Below are 21,145 nucleotides of genomic sequence, written 5' to 3' on the forward strand. Positions count from 1 at the left end.
GCTACATTTGAAAACATAATTGTGTATAAAGAGGCATGCTGTTTTAACCAATATTCTCGATTTAAAGATAGTCAAATTAACTATAACAAACAGGTTAAACAAGCCATAGCTTACTTTTAGACGTGGTGAATGAAGTTCGACTGTTCGAGGTTGTGATGGTCGTCCGATATCCCTCGCCATTTATTATGCGTACAGCAAGTCTTCTTGTATGAATACAGTCAATTTCTAGTGTTTATATCCAAAAAGAAACGATGCTGGGAGATGTTTTTGTATTTAGCGCGCTCACCGCGATGTATGTTTTTTCTGGGCGTGTGCAGTGTCACGCAATCGCGCAGAATCTGATGACTGGCGTCAATGGTTCCGTTCCTTTCATTTTGTTCATCAATTGATGTTGCGATGATAAATGTAGGCCTATATCGAGTCATACAGTTCAAGTCAAGTCAAGTCTCAAGTCATTGGATCTCAAGTCAAAGTCAAGTCGAGTCATTTTTTAAATTTAGTCCAGCAAGTCTCAAGTCCTTAAATTTGCGACTCGAGTCTGACTCAAGTCAAGTCATGTGACTCGAGTCCCCCATCTCTGTCAAATAATCACTGTTTTGATAGTGCCTTAGTCTTTATACTTTTGGGGGGAATAAACCAATGAATTGTTGGCTTACTCTTAGGTTTGTTACCACCACAACAATACGAGTTCACATTAAGTTTTTGCACATTTGCTGTGCATTGACCACCACGCATTCATAAATGCTTTTGAGTACGTAAAGTGTTTTTGTGACCCAAGCTACCGCACATTTGTATACTATGTCTGTAAGTCATTTTTATTACTCGAAGTGTTGCATGAGATGGCTGAGGAGTGAGAGAGACAGAAAGACTCAAGAGACAGGGTGTAGAGCTGTGTGTGTGCATGTGCGTGCGCGTGCGTGTGCGTGTGTGTGTGTGTGTGAACGATGTGTGTAATTTATCTGAGATCTGTCAACCCGACCACACTTCTCTTGTTCCCCTGTCTTCCTGTGAAGAAGGAAATGGCATGAATGCACAACTTTTCGACCTCAAACCAAACACCTTCATGGGCAGTGTGCACCCTTATGTGTCAGATGATTGACAATCTCTTTGAGGTGTTATAAATGCAAAAGCGGGAGTTGATGCATAATAATTGTGATGTCAAAGGAAACTTTACATTATAGTCTTACTTAATGAGTGGGCAGGAGTCTTGAAGGTGCAGTTCAGATTAGATACTTGGCTTTATAGCAATTTCACGCTGGAGGACTTCTGATGGCTCTGAACTTGAGGGCTGACAACAGAACTAAATCTATTTTGTTGGTTGATTGACTACGGCTCTCAGCTTCAGGTTATCCATTGATGTCCTTTTCATGAACTTTTTGTGTTAAAAAGTTGAAAAGAAAGTCCAACTGAATAAGCTTTCATTAACTTAGCTACTTGTAGGAAATTCTGACTGACGAAATGGATAGTTACCATCTTTTTTTGTCTCGTTTCTTCCTCAGGTAGTTAACGGACACACTGCACAATGCGTGAATACAAGTTAGTAGTCCTTGGATCAGGAGGTGTCGGCAAGTCTGCGCTGGTAAGTGGAGCGCCAACCTTTCCTGCTTCCTTTCTTTATCTCTCTTAATGCTCTTTTCTTCTGTACATAAAATGTTCATGTTTGTTCGTGGCATCTTACAACCTGGCCCTAATCTAGACCATAAGAATTATATGTGGTGAATGCTAAGTTTCTTCCATCATAATTCAACAACTCAACAAGGATCTCAAAATCAAGAAATTGATTCTAGGGCTGTCACAATATACCAATATTGACAATAACCATGTTATTTAAAAATGAAATATTGATATTGTGTTAAAGCTACATATTAATACTGTGCCAGTATCTTGTTGACACTCTAACATAGTAGTAGGCGGTAGTACTGCAACTTTATGCTTGTTGCCACTTGTCATAAAATGGAAAAAAGTCGATGATGCAATGTGTAGCTATACTACTGCCACATGAAATCATGTCAGTGAATATAACGAGTAAAAGCGAGACACTCTGTCACTCAAAGTTTGCTCACCACGATACACCAGTGTTGGACTCTTGTACTCCATAAAAAAGACTGTATGAAGTGCAGTTCAATAGTAAGTCCTTTTTGTATGCTTTTGTATTGGTTATGGTTACAAACTGTCCCTTCATATTTATTTCTAACTCATATTTTGAGTGTGATTCATTGGCCAAAAAAGTTAAATCACAGACCCACACACTCACACACACAAAAAAGATAATTAAAGACGAATGTCCTGATAGCATAATTTATTTATAGATATTGTGACAGTATCATTTTCATGAATTCTTTTAGCCATAGTAATGAAATGATAGTGAAAATCAGATATTCTGACAGCCCTAATTCAGTCTAACTGTATATCATTGTATTTGTCATTGGTTGAGATGTTCAAAGAATAGTTCACGCAAAAAGGACAGTTCTGTGATCATTAATTCACTCCCATGTCATTCCAAGCCTGTACGATCTTATTTGTACTGTGGAACATAAAATATGATGTTTTACCCCGTTTACTTTTACGGTATGGACAAAAACTGTTTTTCAAAATATCTTCCTTTGTATTCTACAGAAACCAAATCACTTAAGGCCACTGTAGGTTTGGAACGACTTTCGACATCCCTTTTAATCCTTATGAATTTTCTTTCCTTTTATGGCTTCTCGAGCCTCCCTACCCATATAAAACAAATTACATTGTATATTAGGGAAAAAAACATATATCATCTAACTGTAGAAGAATTAGTTTCCTCATCTGAAAGAGCTGGTGTTCTTTTCTGTCCAGCATCCCTGGAGAACATCTGTCTCCAATCAGGTCGTCAAAGGTTGTGAGAACTAAACTGGCCTCTGGTTGGTTGCGATGCCCTATCTGAGCCACTCAAACATCACATAGCTGAGTCACGGAAACAGCGAAATGACTGCGCCTCAGTCCATTGCCATTTTCTATTCAGTCAGCATAATATATGTCAGAATAGCATTGTGAAACCACAAATAGTTCGGCAGCTCTTCTTCAGAAATTCAATGGGTCAGAACGACAAAACCCTGTGGAAAATTTCTGCTGCTAGCCGAGAATTAGGCTTAAATTTCCACATTTACCCTGCTGTTTAAAAACAGAGCATGTTTCCTCATGAATTATCTCTTATCATTAAGGTCACCGTTTGCTGCCTTAGCTCGTTAGCATGCTAGTACTCCGCATGTAATACCGAACGTCCCGCTGACACCACTTTGACCTAGTTTGTTCCATCCCAGTGAACTCAAATGGCTCACCAATTGGAGAGCAGCCACAATGGCCCGACCCACTCACCTCGGGGCCCAACAAAGAGCCCATTGCCTGTATGTGTGCCACAGGGTGTGAGAACCATCCACCTCCATCCACTTCCCTCTCGGCGCAGACCTCTTTCAGCGTAAAGCACATAGACTTTTATTGTCCATTAACTCTAATTGGAGCACTATGGATGGGTCTGGATGAAATGGGCCATGCAGAGTTAATCATGTTGTAAATGCATTGACATTAAGCTCCTGTCCTGCTCCATGCAGACAACGGGAAAGAGCCAGGTCTGTAAAATCAGATCATTACTATGTGGGGTCAGCTTGGTGTCCTGTAATGAAGCTGTATGGACTACAACAGTGGTCGCCCACTTTATAAGTTGCCCCGCAAATCTGCCAGAAAAACAAATACAGGTCTTACTGAAATTAGTTAACTACTTGTCCTGTAAAGAATGGTACATTATGTATTCAAATCACGTGTGTCTTTTTAAACTCAGTGTTCTGAGTGCATGTCTCAAATTTGATTATGACATTCACATAATTGTCTGATTCAAATGAAAGCGGTTTAGAAATCCACAATTAATCTTTAAAACTCTGCACATTCATATCAAGTACAAAGAGTGCTGTTGTTTGTTTCGATGAATTTAAATGTATTCCTACTATTCATGTTAGTTTTAATATACAATACCAGGGCTTGACATATGCTCACCAGCCACTGTGGCCTAGTGGTTTTCCAAAGTTACTAGCCACTCAGCATTTTTAACTGGCCACAATTTGGACATCGATACGATGTGGAAAAAACTGCCATATAGATATTTTAAATTTTATCTCATAATTTTCCAGCTATATTAGGCTGCTGTCACTTTAAGACCTGAAACAAAGACCCATTATACTGTTACACATGCGTTTTCTTTCTCACCTGTTTATGTTCACTTAAAACATGTGTGATGTAATGTGTGAAAACACATGAATACCGGCATTTTGACATTATTTTGAAGACTGGAGTAATGATGATGAAAATTCAGCTTTGCAATCACAAAAATAAATTATATATATATATATATATATATATATATATATATATATATATATATATATATATATATATATATATATATAATATAAATAAAAACAGTAATAATATAAGTTATTTAAATTTGAAATAACATTTTCATATATATAAATATTTGAACCCCTTAGAGTTTATGTTTGGTCCGTCTTGAAAAGTTATTTTATCACTCACTACAAAAGAATGTATCCTTGACATTTAAATAGGGCGTTTACTTTCAGAACAATGCTTTTAGTGACTGTTGTGCTCTCTGACAATTCAGTACTGAAACATCACAACCTATTGTTAGTTAGCTAAAGTTAACTTACACAGTAAAAGAACAGTAGGAGTAAACCACACTGTGGTCAGGTGTTAGTAGTTATATGGTAAGTAATAGTGTCAACATGTATGGCCTAATGGCATGGATTCATCTTTGGTCACCACGAGCGATTTCTGTGGTCTGGTTTAGAGGTTACTCATATGTTTGTGTGTTCATGCTAGTACTGCACCCTTGACTACAGCAACTAAAACAAAAAACGAGTAGGGCCGTTCTCAAACATTGACTGTAACTGTGTGTTTTGAGGAACCGTCGTATCACCAGGCAACGCCCTGTTCGTCTGTCCGTCAGATGAGTTGAGGTAGTCCAGGGGAGTGCAGATATTCGGACAGGAGCAACAGGGTCAGCCTGTGCTGTAAGGATGGATTGCCATAGCTAACACAGAGAGTCCATCTGCCTGCAGGCAGGAGCCGATCCACTCAGATGGGCATTGTGCCGACTTCTGTGTGCCTGAGTGAGACCGCACATGCTAATGTGTTGTTGCTCATCGATAGCATGAAAACAAAAGGCACCTTTCACCTTCCGCAAAACCTCTCGCATCTCTTTCGCATTTCTGCATATTCAAACTTGGCTTTTATTCAGCAAGAATCCATTAAATTGTTTGAAATTGTCCCTTCTATTCTTTTGAACCTCCTATTAACAGTTCCTTCAAAAATATTAAGCAGCACCACTGTTTTCAACATTGATAATAATAATAAATGTTTCTTTAGCAGCAAATCAGCATATTACAATGATTAATGAAGGATTATGTGACAGATATATTCAATATTATTTTAAATATATTAAAATGGAAGATAAAATTGTAATAATGTTTCATGTTATACTTTATTTTTGATCAAATAAATGAGCAAATGAGACTTCAAAACATGAGAAAAAAAACGTACTTGCCTTAAACCTTTGTATTGTAGTGTATCTATTAAATATATTTAATGCAATGCGTTGTTTTGGAATGATTTATTGTAAAAAGTGGTTAACAAATAAATCAGAAATTAATTCAGAATGTCTTGATTCTACGTTTATACATTTAACATTACATCAACCAGTTTATTTTTAGTTGAACGGTTTCTTTAAGGGTCTTGATCAGCGAGTAAAAGTTACGTTCTTTGTGAGGTGATAAATTGCCCTGTGCTTTTTCAATACCCAAATGAATAATGTAATGCAATAACAAACCCCTTTTGCTTCTTAATTGTAACAATATAATAAGAGCTTTTTTAATATAAGCATGACCTTTACTAATCCTGTGATACCCCTCACCTCCACAATATTTGCTTTTTCACTTGAAGTGGCTGCTGAGATATCAGCATGCTGAGCGTGCCTGTGTGCATTTGATCTAATCGCTGCGAGCAGAGCAATGCGCGCACACACACACACACACACACACACACACACACACACACACACACACACACACAAACACACACACACTCTCCCCTCGTTCACACATCCTCACTGCTTTTTGTTGGAACATTGTAATCAGTGGCCTCCATTGAATTTACATGCCTTGTTTCCACAAACTCTCTCACCATATATGGAATAGATTTTAGTGTGTGTGTGTGTGTGTTCGTGCAGCAGGCTGTAGTTCAGAGCTACTGTAAGAAACGGAGCCAGAAAGTGTGTGTGTGTGTGTGCATTAGAGAGGCACTAGTGTAAACCAGCCAGAGAGAATGAGAAACAGAGCTGCAAGATAAAGGACTCAAGAGCATATGTGCCAGCTGAGTCTCTGGCACATGGTCTGGTCTGTCTGGAGCACATCAGTTAAACCCTGCTGAAACAGCAGCACACATCACCTCTCCGGGGCCGCTCACAAACCTCGGGCATCCTCACCGCTGACTTAATGCCCTTAACCCTCCCTTCCGAAAAGACACACATGCACAATGTCCCCCCTGCGGCCCAGCAACAGCCTTAAGGTGCATGGGGCCGATGAAGCGTGCATAACTCAGGGAAGGAGCTCCAACAGCAACAGAAAGAGATGGTTCACTGCATAGGCAGATATTATAACATAACGACCACTGGAATGCTCTGATGGAATACTTAGTTTACAATAAACATATTTTTGCGGTTTTATAAGTAAACTAGCCACACTCTTGAGTAAAGGGAAAAAGGTGTTTGTGTGTATGCGACATGGACGTATCATCTTGCCATTCATTGCTGAGACATGCGAACACTTTAGTTTAGGGTATTAAAGCCTAATTCTAACTATTAACTAGTTGCTTATTAGCATGCATATTACTAGGATTGGGCTGTACTTATAAAGCAAAATATGAATGCCTTTTACTGCATGACCATATTCTACATCCTTAATCCTACCAATAACTAAACTTAACGATTACCGGTAGCACTTTGTTTTACAGTCGTGTTTTGCATGAACATACTATGTACTTATTGTAGTAATGACACTAACTAGGCAGTAACCCTGAATCTCCCCCTAAACCTTAACTTAACCCATGTAGTAAGTACATTGAAAGTGCACGTACTGTAAAATGAAGTGTTACCCAAATACCTTACTAACTATTAATTAGCAGTAGTTAGGCGTTTGAGGCAGGAGTCATAATTCATAGTTAGTTATTGATAGTTAGTAAAAGTGAGAATTGGACCCTAATCTAAAGTGTTATCCTTTTTTACATTGTTTAAAAATTATTTATTTTATTAGTTTATTTATACAAATAAAAAACTAGTCACGCTATATGACATTTTGCAAACTAAACTAACCATGCCTTGTTTAAAAGATAATTTTTAATAAATTAATCATTTTAAGGCAATAGATTTCTTCACTTTTTGTGAAGAACTGATCACTTATTACAGTGTGAGGGCTTTCTGAATGCTATAATTCCTGTTTTTTTTCTTCTGCATGTGCCTGCATGTTGATTGCACCACATGACCTTTATTTGGCAGGCAAAGTTTTTCAAATATTGATAAGCAGCAAAGCAGTTTTTTTTTTCAAAAGTTTTCAAAATATATTTTTTACATATAAATGAATTTTTTCTTTATTATAATAAGTACAGTTGTCACCCAAAAAGATTTTAAAAGGGATTTTAAATCAAAAATGAAAAACGTTCTCATCATATAAGAGTTGTATTCAAGTTATTGTATTTATATGTATTGATGGATGTACAGTTTGTTTGTATGTATTTATTTATTTACATTAAATTTTTTTATACATTATATATAAAATGATATATTTTTAAACATTTATTCCAAAATGTTGGGGTGTGTGGAATAAATCAATAGATCCAGACAAAAAAAAAAAGAGAGAACATTTAGCAAATTTTCATTTTGGGTGAACTATCCTTTTGAGATCCATTTTATTCATGCTATTGACTAGTCTCATCTCGACAGATTTTACAAAATACATCATTAGCTGACCATATTTGACAGCACACCAGCACTAATCTAAATTCATAATCATTTCTTAACTCATCTTGTTTGTTTATCTTGATTACACATTGAGGCATTAGGTAAACAAATGATCTCTTTCTCACCAGGACAAAGCCTCCTGTATGTGTCTACTGCTTATACAATGAGATCACTCGTACCTCGTGACTGACATCACCTGCCTTTGCTCGATTGTCTTCATCCCACAGTTGATCTGCATCTTAATGCTTTTCTGTTGTATATGTGTGTGTGTGTGTGTGTGGATCCCTGTCCAAACAGAGCCCTCATTAATGAATCAATCCAGGGTGAAGTGTGCATCAGAAAAAGGATGATCAAAGGTCACCCGAGCCGTGGAGGCCCTGAAGCCCCCGCACCTGTGGGCAGCATCGCATGATTTTCATATTCTCTGCCACCCCTGCACTTCCTGTGAAGTCACGACAAAGCTGATTAGCTGATTCGGTCCTTTGTTTCAACACAATTTTTCTTCAATCGTCTACAATTTACCTACAGCCTCTGGTTGTCGTCTATAAATCGTTCTATTTTTAAACCGGTATTTAAACGCTAGGTAACCAGTCTCCAGGCAACATCGGAATGCTTTCTGATCCTTGACCAGTGAGTGCAGGTTCCTCTCCTGCAGGGGCCAGTTGCATAAACATAGACATTATGTTAAGACTGTGTCTTAAGAGTTAGTATGACCAACTAGCAGTTAGTTAGGGGTAATCAGTCTTAGTTTTCCGTATCAAATTAGACTAATCTTTACTTTTATGTAACTGACTTGAAAAAAGGTTATGAACAGTCTTAAAGAAAAAAATTACTAACTTATAAGACTAGTCTTAGCCCCTGGTCTCTTTCTATGTGAAGTGGACATTCTGTGGCATCAGTGACCTTTTCGTATGAGCACCTATGTGGTTTTCAGGGCAAAGAAAACCATAATGACACGCAGTGGCTTGTTTATGTCACAAACGGGTGCCAAACCTCTTAGAGCCTTTCGAATGGAATTTCCCATCAGCCAGTGGAAGGGAAAGTGATTTTACACTGTGTCAACATGCTCATGTTTGAGTATCGTATCGTTTAATGGGCATGTCTTTTTCTCTTTGTTTTTCCCCCTCTTCCTCCCTTCTCTCGCTCTCCAGACTGTTCAATTTGTCCAAGGGATCTTCGTGGAAAAGTATGACCCCACAATAGAAGACTCATACAGAAAGGCAAGTTCTGCATCATTTTTATTGTGCATCAGTTGTCAAACCAATGTTTTTATAATGGTTTCCAGACTCAAAACCCTATTGAATTTTTTCCTAGACCAATGCTGTACAGTATCACATGCTGTACAGTAGGCCGTTATCTCAATGTAGTCTATGATAATTTTTTTTTTGCAGTAAACTCAACCTAAAAAATTTTTTATATATTGGGTAACCATGAAGTAAGCAATATTTGAGTGAATTAAGTACCTTATATATTAATAAATAATAATTAAGTACATTATATCAAAATCTCATTGGATGAGCCATGTTGAGCAACCAATGTGTAATAACCAATATATACAGTTACAACATACTACAGTGTTGGGGAAAGTTACTTTTAAAAGTAATGCATTACAAGATTGCGTTAAAAAGTAATCAATTGTGCAAAGCAATTGAAATTGCTTTGCACAATTGCGAAGTAAATTGTGCAAAAAAGTAATCAATTGTGTTACTTAGTTAATTTTTTGTGGAAAGTAATGTGTTACGTTACTTTTTCTCACCTGGGCTAGGCTTGCTTGCTTGTTTTAGCAACAAACAAACAAAACATTTTTTCAGCTGTCTGTCAATAAATGGGAAAACAAAGTAACTTGCATTACTTATTTGAAAAAGTAACTCAAATATTTTGTTGTAAATTTAAAAGTAATACTTTATTTTACTAGTTACTTGAAAAAGTAATCTGATTACATAACTCACATTACTTGTAATGCATTACCCTCAACACTGAGAATAAATATAATAATGTTATTAGAATTAAAATATAACGGTATACAGTTGCACATCAGTTTAATTCTATATTTATGTCCTTGTTAAACAACCTACAGTTACACCAAACCCAAATGGTGCAGCGCTTTGCATTAAAACTAAAGGGCTCCCATTATAATCAATGAAGCTGTCTATAATCAATGAACTGGAAACGCCCATCAGCTTTGCAGTGGAGAATATAGTTTTCTGCTTGCGTCAGATTTCATTCAAATTGCACTGCGGGTTTATCATGACAGAATCTCTAGCAATTGACATGTTTCTACAGGACGTATTCTGTCCCACCCTAGTAACACACGTCAAAGAAATGCTGTGTGTGTTTGTGGGATGTCTCATCGACCCTATGCTCAGACTGCTGTGTTCGATGATGTTTATATTTTAATGGCCTCTGTCCAAGGCCCTGAGACAAAGGCCGTGTCTAAAAATGAACCTTCACTCAAACAGTAAAAGGAAGTCCCATTTTGACCAGCACCTCCCTTCCTCGCCGTTGCTTATGCTGCTGTCCCATGGGCACTTCCTGTAGGGGAGGCTTACCAGTGTTGACGTACAGTATGAGATTTAATTCCTGTAGATTTTATTCAATCTATACAGTGGCCTCAAATATTTTTGGATACTTAAGTCATGCCAAATACATCTTAAAATATGAATTTCATTACATATAATAAGAAAATATGAACCCAGTTTTTAAAAAATTTGAAGTAGTTCATCACATAGAATCAACTTGGATGTTTAAGTCATTTCAACTTAAATTACATTAAAGCTGCAGTCCGTAACTTTTTTTGTGTTCAGAATTTACAAAATGTATATAACAAGCGAGTACATCATGAATCCATTTTCAAAACCGTGTTATTTTCTTATCCTGAATCACTGTGTTACAACTATAATAAGTGTTTATATTCTGACTATTTTAGACTGGTACCACTGCGGAGTAGACCCGTACCAGCGTGACTCGTCATAGACATAAACAGAGAGAAGTAGCTCCGGCTACAATGTTCTTCCACAAGAAGCGGATTCCGCAGCTCTGTTTATTAAACCCTAGAGTGCCAAAAGTTATGGACTGCAGCTTTAAACTGACTTAAATGAGTTGAATCCTGTATAACGAATAAAAAAGTTGAAAATTGCTTAATTTTTTTTGATGAGTTAAAGCAATGTAAAAAAACATGTTGTCATAACTTATTGATCATATAATTTTTTACAGTGTACTATCATGTGACATCCAGAAAGTGACTTTTGCCTTAACTTTAAAAAAAGTGACTATTGTTATGTAACTAATTAATGTATCTAACTAATTTGAAACATAAAATCATCTTTGTGCTATAATTTATTTATTTATTTTAAATGTGGCTTAAGTGTCCAAATACATTCTGGGAACCACTGTATAGAACTGGAGAATAATTATTTTAATTAATTATTACAATGAATTGATATTTAAATGTCACAAATATGTGAGTAAAAGGGTGTTACATTCTGGAAGTGTCATTTTGTGTGTAATAAACGCCCATGGCCTCACTTTAAATTAGTGATTCACACAGAAAGTGGGCTGCCACCTCAATTAGAGACCACAGGAAGTTGGCAGTGCTGGAATGTTCCATATAGAGCTCTGCAGGGGGCGGCAGTGATGAGCGCTCATATACAGTACAGGCTCATGTGTCATTAGAGGCAGTTTTTTAATGATGCAGCTGACAAAGCCTCTCAGTTTGTTGTTTGTCTCAGATTTTCTGTTGTTTTTCTGTTTTTGCAGCAAGTGGAGGTGGATGGACAGCAGTGTATGTTGGAAATTCTGGATACTGCCGGAACGGTAAGACACTTTGTGATCAGAACTTTCTTACCATAAATCTGCAACCTTTTGGTACAATAAGTACTGGTTAATTATTAAATTTACTTCACATGAGAAATAATTATTTATCTACAGTATTACAGTCACTATTACAGCTTTAGTATTATAGGTCATGTCACCTTTATTTATATAGCGTTTTATACAATACAGATTGTTTCAAAGCAACTTTGCAGTGATGAACAGGAAAATAATGATTCAATGATGCAAACAGAATTCAATTCTGCTGTAAATCAGTTATAAACCGACAATAGTATACAGTCATTATTATTCAGTTGAAATCAGTTCAGTGTTGATTCAGTTCAGTTCAATAACTTTAAAGTTCATAAATTATGGAATGATTTGAATACATTTATAAAGCAGCTCTGGAGAAAGCAGTGATGTCATCATCCAGCTCAGTTCAGGTCTCATCTGATAGTGTCAGTGCAGTCAAATTAATAATATTGCTGAATATTTATAATACATTAATATACATAAATACACAATACATCAAAGCTCAGTTTAAATGGGCTATATTAAATAAATCTATTTTGTATGTCTATATATATATATATATATATATATAGTATATATATAGAACTAGATTAAATAGATCTTCAAAGGTGAATTCGAAGGTATCAAATATTTAGAATACAGAGGAAACAAAAAAATAAGTATTTTTTTGTTGGTTAAAATTGCTCAACGTAAAACAATCACACAATTTCTTTCTCAGATGACGAGAGAGAGCTGCTTTTGAGTGTGTGTCATGACTTTAGCACAATTGAGTGTGTTACTTGCCCCCGGTCTCCCTCTACTGTAAGCTAAATGAAGAATGGCTGTGTACATGTGCATCTTCATGGCCGTCCTCATCTCATACAGGTGCAGGAGGTTACAGAGCATTTTTGGCCCCTGTGGGGGATAAGGACATATTTTCAGTTCCACAAGCCCCTGTTTTACAACTCTTGAGATGTAGTGACAGATGGTGAATGTTGTCCTTGGGCTCTCTGCCCCAGAATGGAGCCATGGTCAAATGAAACCGAGCCAAAGAAGCTGAGAATATTACTGTCAGAGATGTGAACTACAAATTGGCTGCAGTTTTTGTACAGTAGGACTGGCACTTGCTCTGATATGATTATTATTAAATCGAGAGCTAGTTGCACTCAAGAATACAATCTTAATTAAATCTTGAAAGTAAGGTGAGCAGAAACCAGAAAGTCAAGAGTTCAAGATTAGAGCTAGAGAAAAATGTACTCAACTTCCTGTGTAATGTCGAACTAACTTGCGGCTAGTTCAAGTCAATGTGCAAATGATATACAAAAGTACCACAGCCATTAAAGATATAAGTCCATCTTAAAATGAACATTTACTCACCCTCATGTTGTTCCGAACCTGAATTACTTTATTTCATCTGTGGAGAACAAAAGAAGATGTTTTGGAGAATGTTCACGATGATCATTTCCTTGTAGTTAAAGTAAATGGTGACAAACATCTATCGATCTCCAAAAAGGATAAAAACATGTTTTATCTGTATTTGGTAAATGTAAGATAGACACTACAATTCTTTGAGTTTGTTTGTGTGGATTTTTCTCTCAACAAATCCAAAGCTCATGCCCACTCACTAGCACGTTTAATGAGACTCTGTTGTGTCCTCTAGAGAGAAAGATCATTATTTCTCCTCCCTAGCCTTCCTTCACTACACATATTACACGTTACCTTCGACAACCATTTTCATTCTCCACGGGTTTCAGCAACTCTGGCCACATTCAGCACACTGACCCAGAGGAAACAAAGCTGCGGAGCTACTGATGTGTCTCTGGTCTCATTAACTTAAAGGGTTAGTTCACTCAAAAATGAAAATTATGTCATTAATGACTCACCCTCATGTCCTTCCAAGCCCGTAAGACCTCCGTTCATATTCGGAACACAGTTTAAAATATTTTAGATTCAGTCCGAGAGCTTTCTGTCCCTCCATTGAAAATCTATGTATGGTATACTGTCCTTGTCCAGAAAGGCAATAAAGACATCATCAAAGTAGTCCACGTGACCTCAGTGGGTTAGTTAGAATTCTTTGAAGCATGGAAAATACATTTTGTTCCAAAAATAACAAAAACGACGACTTTATTCAGCATTGTATTCTCTTCCTGTTCTGTTGTCAATCCGCGTTCACGAGGCCAGTGACGCTGCTGACGTAAGACGCTGCTGACGTGTTATCTGGTGCGTCCGTGTATTCGGGTTCAAATAAATATGTCTGGTTAAAAAAAATGCTAGTCTTCCCCTGTGTCGAAATCCTTAGACACGTTTGCAAATATTGTTTTGTTTACATAGTGCGTCTTCTCCCTCAGACTGTAAACGAAGCTCGGGCGCACCAGATAACACGTCAGCCCGTCTTACGTCAGCGGACTCATGAACGCGGATTGACAACAGAACCGGATGAGAATACAATGCTGAATAAAGTCGTCGTTTTTGTTATTTTTGGAACAAAATGTATTTTCGATGCTTCAAAAAATTCTAACTAACCCACTGAGGTCACATGGACTACTTTGATGATGTCTTTATTGCCTTTCTGGACAAGGACAGTATACCGTACATAGATTTTCAATGGAGGGACAAAAAGCTCTCGGACTAAATCTAAAATATCTTAAACTGTGTTCCGAAGATGAACGGAGGTCTTACGGGCTTGGAACGACATGAGGGTGAGTCATTAATGACATAATTTTCATTTTTGGGTGAACTAACCCTTTAACAGGACAGGACTGTCTATCTGAGCTAAGGTTCATTCAAAACCCGCAATGTGAAAGATGTTCTCAAGTTTATGAATGTCAGTGCTGCATGTGGTGGTTCAAAATGGAGGAGACCCCTCTCTTGTGTTGTTTCTTTTGTTAGTTTAATATACACTACTGTTCAAAAGTTTGAGGTTGGTAAATTTTTTTTATTACATTTGAAAGGGAAATTTATGTTTACACAGTTTCAAAGTGAGTGCTCAGGGAACACATTTAACCTTATAAACAATCCGTACTATTACTTACTACTACTAATATGGTTCATTAAAATCAAGTGATCGTTAAAGTCTCATCATGTTTGTGCTTATGAAAAAAAAAGTACATTCCCTCAGATATAATAACTACTATAAAACAGTAAAACAATTCTGTGTAGTTTTTGCACAATATGTTGGTATCTTATCAGTTATTTAAAAACGTTATCCAATTGTTTCATGCTCTGCACTCCCTATTAATCTATTGGAGTGTTTTAGATGTTTTTGTAAATTTGTCTGTCAGTACCTCAACTCCTCCGTACACTATCTGAACTCATCCTTGCCCTCTTTCTCCCCCACTCAGGAACAATTCACAGCCATGAGGGACCTGTACATGAAGAACGGCCAGGGCTTTGCACTAGTATACTCCATAACAGCACAGTCCACCTTCAACGACCTGCAGGACTTGAGAGAACAGATTCTGCGGGTCAAAGACACGGATGATGTGAGTGTCCTCTTAATCTTCAAGAACTCCATCATGTTCACTCACCGTCAGTGTCTGCTGTCCTACACCTTTAGCTTTCAGCTTAGCCTGTCGTCAGCAGCAGTATCTCCTTTTTCACACCCACCCTCAGCCCTTGTGCTTGCCTTTGTCAATAAGGGTGACCTTTTAGCTGTGAAGAGCGTTTGTTGACATACGGACTGGGTTTTTCCCTTCTTGTTCACCTCTGTCTGTTTGATAGTTCTGGTTGGGCAACCATACCGTTTAGTACTGTAGCAGAGTTTATTTATAAATGTTTATTTTGGTTGTTTTTTTGTTTTCACATACAGAAAAATGATCCCTGGAGGTTGCTAGTTTGCATTCTTATTTGTAATGTTATTTGTGGACTTTGTAAATGGCCACTTTTTTAAATATTGCCAAAAGAACCCCTGCTGATCCTCATGACTGTGTGTCTATACGTTTTGTAACTTCTCGTCTTTGGTCATTTTAGACAAAAAATTTTTTCTAAAATTGATCTTAGAATTTTTCAAATTGTCACTCTCGTGGCACTTGCTACATGAAGAAAAGAAAAAAACACGGAAAAATGGTTCTAAATATGAAGTGGTCTTTGATAATGTCTAAATGTACAATAAATATTATTGAAACATAACATAGTACATTAATTTAATAAAATAATTATGCACTTGTCTTTTTCAACCGCAGAGGATCACAAGCGAGACTCCTAAATGAGGAATACCAGAGGGTTAAAATATCGCATAGTTTGACCTTTTTATGACAATGCAAGTACAAATTCAGTTTCTATAAAGATAGTGCGACTCCCCCAAAAACCTAATTCATTTTTTATTCATATCATGAACAAATGAATGCATGAATCAAACAGATTTAAAACCAACAACTTTTGTTGAAAACGACTGATTTCCTGTTGTTTTGACACTGTAAATAACTGTGTGTGTGAAATCCCCTTAAGATATAGTTTCTTTTGACACAAAATCCGAATAGGCTTGGGTTGAATTGCGGCCAACTTTGTTGAGCGTGGGAGGAAATGATTCCCAGTGAAAGGTGTGTGTGTGTAGGAACTTATTCTAAACGGTTTCTGAGAAAGATGATAGTGTGATGACCTCAGTTGACCTGCACTATTTCTGTCCACTTCCTCAGCTCAGCTGATTTAACACAGGACGTTTCAGTTATTTACACTGCCTTGGCAACCTGCTTTGGTTGTTAGGGTTTACGCAATATGTCCGTTTCCTTGTTGCTCTGAAAGTATCGGTCGAAAATTAATGCAAATGCTGTCTCATAGTTTCACTTCTGCTATATGGTATCTGGACTGGGGTTTCGTTTGAAAAGCTGAGAGTTGTGTGGCAGTTTTAGCTGCTTTAGTGGTGTTAAATGCAAATATGATTGCATCCAGAGCTTCGAAATGACCAAATGGGTTTCTTCTATCTCTTCTTTTTACCTTTTTTGTGACTTTTAACACAGATTTGAAGGCAACATCTGAGTTAAGGAATTACAACAGCTGTTGCAAACTCTAGCCCCTCAAGAATGATTTCTGCTAATGTAGCAACGCTGGTTTCTGTTAATGTCTCCAAATAGCTCCCTAGATGAAAAACTAATATAGAAGCATTTGTATCAGGAAATCATGGCCGTATGCACTTATATTTTAACTATTGTTTTTTTCTTTTCTTTTGCTAATCTAATCAACTACGTTATTACTTCTCAGCGGTGTGCTTAAAATGCTAATTAATTGTCACTGCTTCTCAAATGCACAATGACTTTCTTTGTGCTAATCCCTTAACCATTGAATTACAGTATTATTTTATTTCTTTAAACGTTTTTTTTCTTTCAGGTGCCGATGATCCTGGTGGGTAATAAGTGTGATCTGGAAGACGAGAGGGTGGTCGGGAAAGAACAGGGCCAGAATCTCGCCCGCCAGTGGAACAGCTGTGCTTTCCTGGAGTCCTCTGCAAAGTCCAAGATTAACGTCAACGAGGTGAGCGTGATTTGATGGGCATCTCTTTTCCCATTATGCTACAAAAAGTCACATTTCTCATGTTAAAGAAGAGTTTTTACAATGCAGTCCAAGATTTATTTATGAGGATACATGGCTACTTTTGAATTGCCATCAATGGGCAATGTTTTTTAATGGTGTAGTTACAGTATCTACCAGCAGGGGCACTTTTTTATACAAAAAATTTAATACCGGTACAAACATTTTTTTGTACAATCAAATGAACTTATAGCCTGGCTAACGCTAGACCCAATTCTCGTTGAGACTTGGGTCTGGGAACCACATGTACATTTTCTCGTATTTGAGGCGTGGTTTACGAATGCCCGTCGCCGTTTATTGGGTGCTGTCTATAATGTCTATCAAATGCGCCTGTACGTAGCTCATAGCCAATCGTTTCAATTATACCAGATGACGTATGTAGAGCGACAGAAATTAGACAAGGAAGAAGACGATGGGTAAGATATTTTTGTGTAAACAATGACGTTCAGCGACTATTGCCGTTTGTGCAAAAGCTGCTCTTTTTTCAAAATAAACTTGCATTCTAAACTACTTAGAACAATATCTAAGGCTGCATCAAAAGGTAGCTTCGCGTCTGCTGCCATGTTGAATCCATAGAAATAAACAAACTGCTTCGGTGTGTCGCATAGATGTCGTCATCGTCTTGCTGCTCCCTCCCCGTTCTGTGATTGGTTCCCTAGATGAGGCAAAAATCTGGACCATGGTATCCATACTGCCTTTCAGCGTGAATAAAATCGCGCTGCGGGAAGGCACCATGGGGAAACCCAGACTAATGAACTTACCTTTGTGTATACATTTAAAACAAATAAATTGAATAAAAAATGTAAAATTAATTTGAAATGAAATTCTTTTTCAAAGGGGAAGCTTTAAATCTGGGAATTTAGAGGTGAATCAAAGAAGAAAAGCTGTCACATTCATTGATATATAAGATTCATTTATATACGTATATATATTAGTCTTTTCAGTTCAGGTCAGGCTTGAGTTGTCTTCTGTCATGCCTGTGCTGGCGTCACCATGGAGCTGCTCTTCTCTGCTGGGGTCTCAGAAGAGTGTCATTGTCAGCTAGTGATATCTCTCCATGAAAGCGTTGTCACACATTAGCAAAGCAGGCAGTCAGCTGCGGCAGTCAGACACAAAACGGCCTTTTGTGAGCAGCACGACTCTGCCTACATGACATAGTGCTGCTTTGAGTTCAGTCAGTTAGGAAGTCCAGTTATAATAGCAGTATGACTGTGCTTGCTTGGTTCTCCTTACAAGCTGAGTTATATGAAACCCATGTGCTGAGCTGGAGTATGTCTTGTAGTTTATGAGGGGTTACTGCGGGGCAGAAGGTGATGATTTGAGGGGTCTTTGTCTTTTTTTAATCGTGCTTTGGCGTTGCTTCGGGATTATTCATTTACTCATGTAAAAGCGCAGACCTGCGTCATCATTAAAGTCTCAGACTCTCCTGTAAGCGAAATCCAGATACCAAGCTTATTGAGCTCTCAATAAGATAATGCGGAACTTAAGTTGAGCGAGACCAAAAAAGTGAAAGTAAAAGTGATTTATTACTTTAAGTTAACACAGCCCGAGTGCTTTTTTCCCCTCACAATCTTACGTTTCTTGTAAGTTCCAACGGGCACTTTTTGTTCATTTTTGAAGCCCAAAGGTACTAAAAATCCACTAATAATCATGTAATTTATAACAGTAAGAAACAGTACAGTTATCTGTCAATATTTTAGTGTAAAATAACTTGATATGCAATAAGCGTTTCAATATTAAGACAGCAATAATCCAATATCTTATATATGAGTATTTTGCAATAAATGATAAGAAAATAGATCATGGTAACACATTTTTTAGTCATAAACTTCAATATAAAATACTGTGCAATTAATTAGCGCTGGCAAATCGATTAATTGCAATTAGTCGCAAAAAGTTTTTGTTTATATATTATGTCTATATATTATTATATTTATGTGTGTGTGTGTGTGTGTGTGTGTGTGTGTGTGTATATATATATATATATATATATATATATATATATATATACAGTATATACACGTGTGTGTGTATATATATATATATATATATATATATATACATATATTATATAAACAAAAACTTTTATGTTAGATGCGATTGATTGATTTTACAGCGCTAGTTTAAATGAATTTTGTTTGTTCAAAAGTTTGTTCATTTGTTATTTAGTATATATTTTTTCTGTATTTGGCACTTTCCGTTGTTCAACAACAGTTGATTGTGTTTAAAACTATTTTCAGTGGTGGAGCAAAATATATTTTCAACACAAAGTCAAATTTGTGTAAGTTACTTTGAAAAGTTGATCTTCATGGACAAAGCAATGCAAAAAGCTAATTGAACAGGACATGACAGGATTAGACAGGAAATTTGGTGCTGGCGGAGCTTTCTCTCTCGCTTGGAATTGTTGCTATGGTCAAATCTTTTTATTTATCCACTTTCCATTCAATAAATGAAGGGGGGGGAAAGCCATTATTGATTTGATGGGGTTCTGGCAAGCCCATTTGCTCTGTTAATCCCCACAAGTTTGCTACTTTGTGCTGATTGTCAAAACCTTTTAGTAAGGTGCATCCTGTAGTTCTGGATCTGTTTATCTTGCATAACTGAAATCATCTGTTGTTACGTATATCGAAGCATGGATTATGAGCTTATCCTTCTCAATTCACATTCCAAATCTGCTTCTATACACAACACATGGTGGCAGAGACTTTACTACAAATCCTGCTGTGTTACCGGTGTTGTTTAACATGTTTCTGTCTGCTACGGTAGTTTATCTCTGGTCATCGCGTAAAAGCTGCAGATGTTGTGTGGAACTGATTGATGATGCAGGAGCTGTTTTGTCTCCTCTGGGAGCCGAACATCTGTGAGGGGAAGTGTCCACTCCTCTGAATGAGTGATTTCTCTCTGTTTCGGTCTAGAGCTGTAGGACTTGTCCCAGTTTGGGAGCCAGGACACATTTCAATTGTTTGTAAAAGCCACATTTTAAAAACACCACCTGAATATGCTTTGCATTGAGAAGCCGGGAGCTTGGTTTTATATTTTCGCTGTAAATGGGATCTTATTGCCAAAAAAGGAGACAACATACGGTTTTCACATACTGTATCATTAGACATGCAAATAAAATAATTAGTATAATGTAGTATAACTCTGTAATGTGATATAATTATGAGGGAAACAGGATATTCAAATGTAGATAAAAAGATACAATCATAGATAAAAAGGCAGGATAGACGTTGATTTTATCAATCCATCAGGAATTTTTTGAAAAGGGGAATCGCTGGATCATGATCTCACAGGTGGTTGGAGAGGAGGGATTGAGTGTCGTCAGCCAAAATCATATTTTTGTTATATTTTGTTCAGTTCTGTTATTATTTAATTTAGTTGTTCTGTTGTTGTTTTTTAGATTTGTGTTGTAATTTTTTTTAGTTCTGTTTGTTTTTTTTGGGGGGGGGGGTTGTATTTAATTTCATTTAGTCATTTTTTTTCAAGATTTGTTTTGTTTTTGTTTTGTTTGGTTTTGTTTTCTATTTAATTTCATTTAGTTGTTATTTTTTTTCAAGATTTGTTTTGTTTTTGTTTTGTTTGTGTGTGTTTTTGTTTTGCATTTCATTTAGTTGTTATTTTTTGTTGTTGTTTGTTTTGTATTTGTGTTGTATTGTGGATTTTTGTTTGGTTACTTTGTTTGGGTTTTTTTTTTTTTTTTTTTTTTTTTCTATAATTATTTAATTAAATCAATTAAAATCACTTTAAAGAATA

The 21,145-nt window shown here is 36.8% G+C and overlaps 1 protein-coding gene across 2 annotated transcripts in view; it reads left to right on the forward strand.

Moving 5' to 3' along the window:
- rap1b (RAP1B, member of RAS oncogene family) overlaps nucleotides 1-21,145 on the forward strand; it is a 55,911-nt gene that overhangs the window by 33,303 nt on the left and 1,463 nt on the right. The window contains exons 2-6 of one of the 2 annotated variants that reach the window (XM_077234296.1): nucleotides 1,500-1,579; nucleotides 9,199-9,267; nucleotides 11,804-11,860; nucleotides 15,211-15,351; nucleotides 17,192-17,335. In XM_077234296.1, coding sequence (XP_077090411.1) covers nucleotides 1,523-1,579; nucleotides 9,199-9,267; nucleotides 11,804-11,860; nucleotides 15,211-15,351; nucleotides 17,192-17,335 — 468 coding nt within the window. In that variant the 5' untranslated portion in view covers nucleotides 1,500-1,522. Of the gene's footprint in view, nucleotides 1-1,499; nucleotides 1,580-9,198; nucleotides 9,272-11,803; nucleotides 11,861-15,210; nucleotides 15,352-17,191; nucleotides 17,336-21,145 lie in introns of both variants that reach the window. The other variant, XM_077234295.1, reaches the window with a different exon arrangement.

The sequence above is a fragment of the Siphateles boraxobius genome, unplaced genomic scaffold, assembly GCF_051911475.1.
Source record: "Siphateles boraxobius isolate OS27281-9 unplaced genomic scaffold, OSU_SipBor_1 19, whole genome shotgun sequence".
Taxonomy (NCBI): Eukaryota; Metazoa; Chordata; class Actinopteri; order Cypriniformes; family Leuciscidae; genus Siphateles; species Siphateles boraxobius.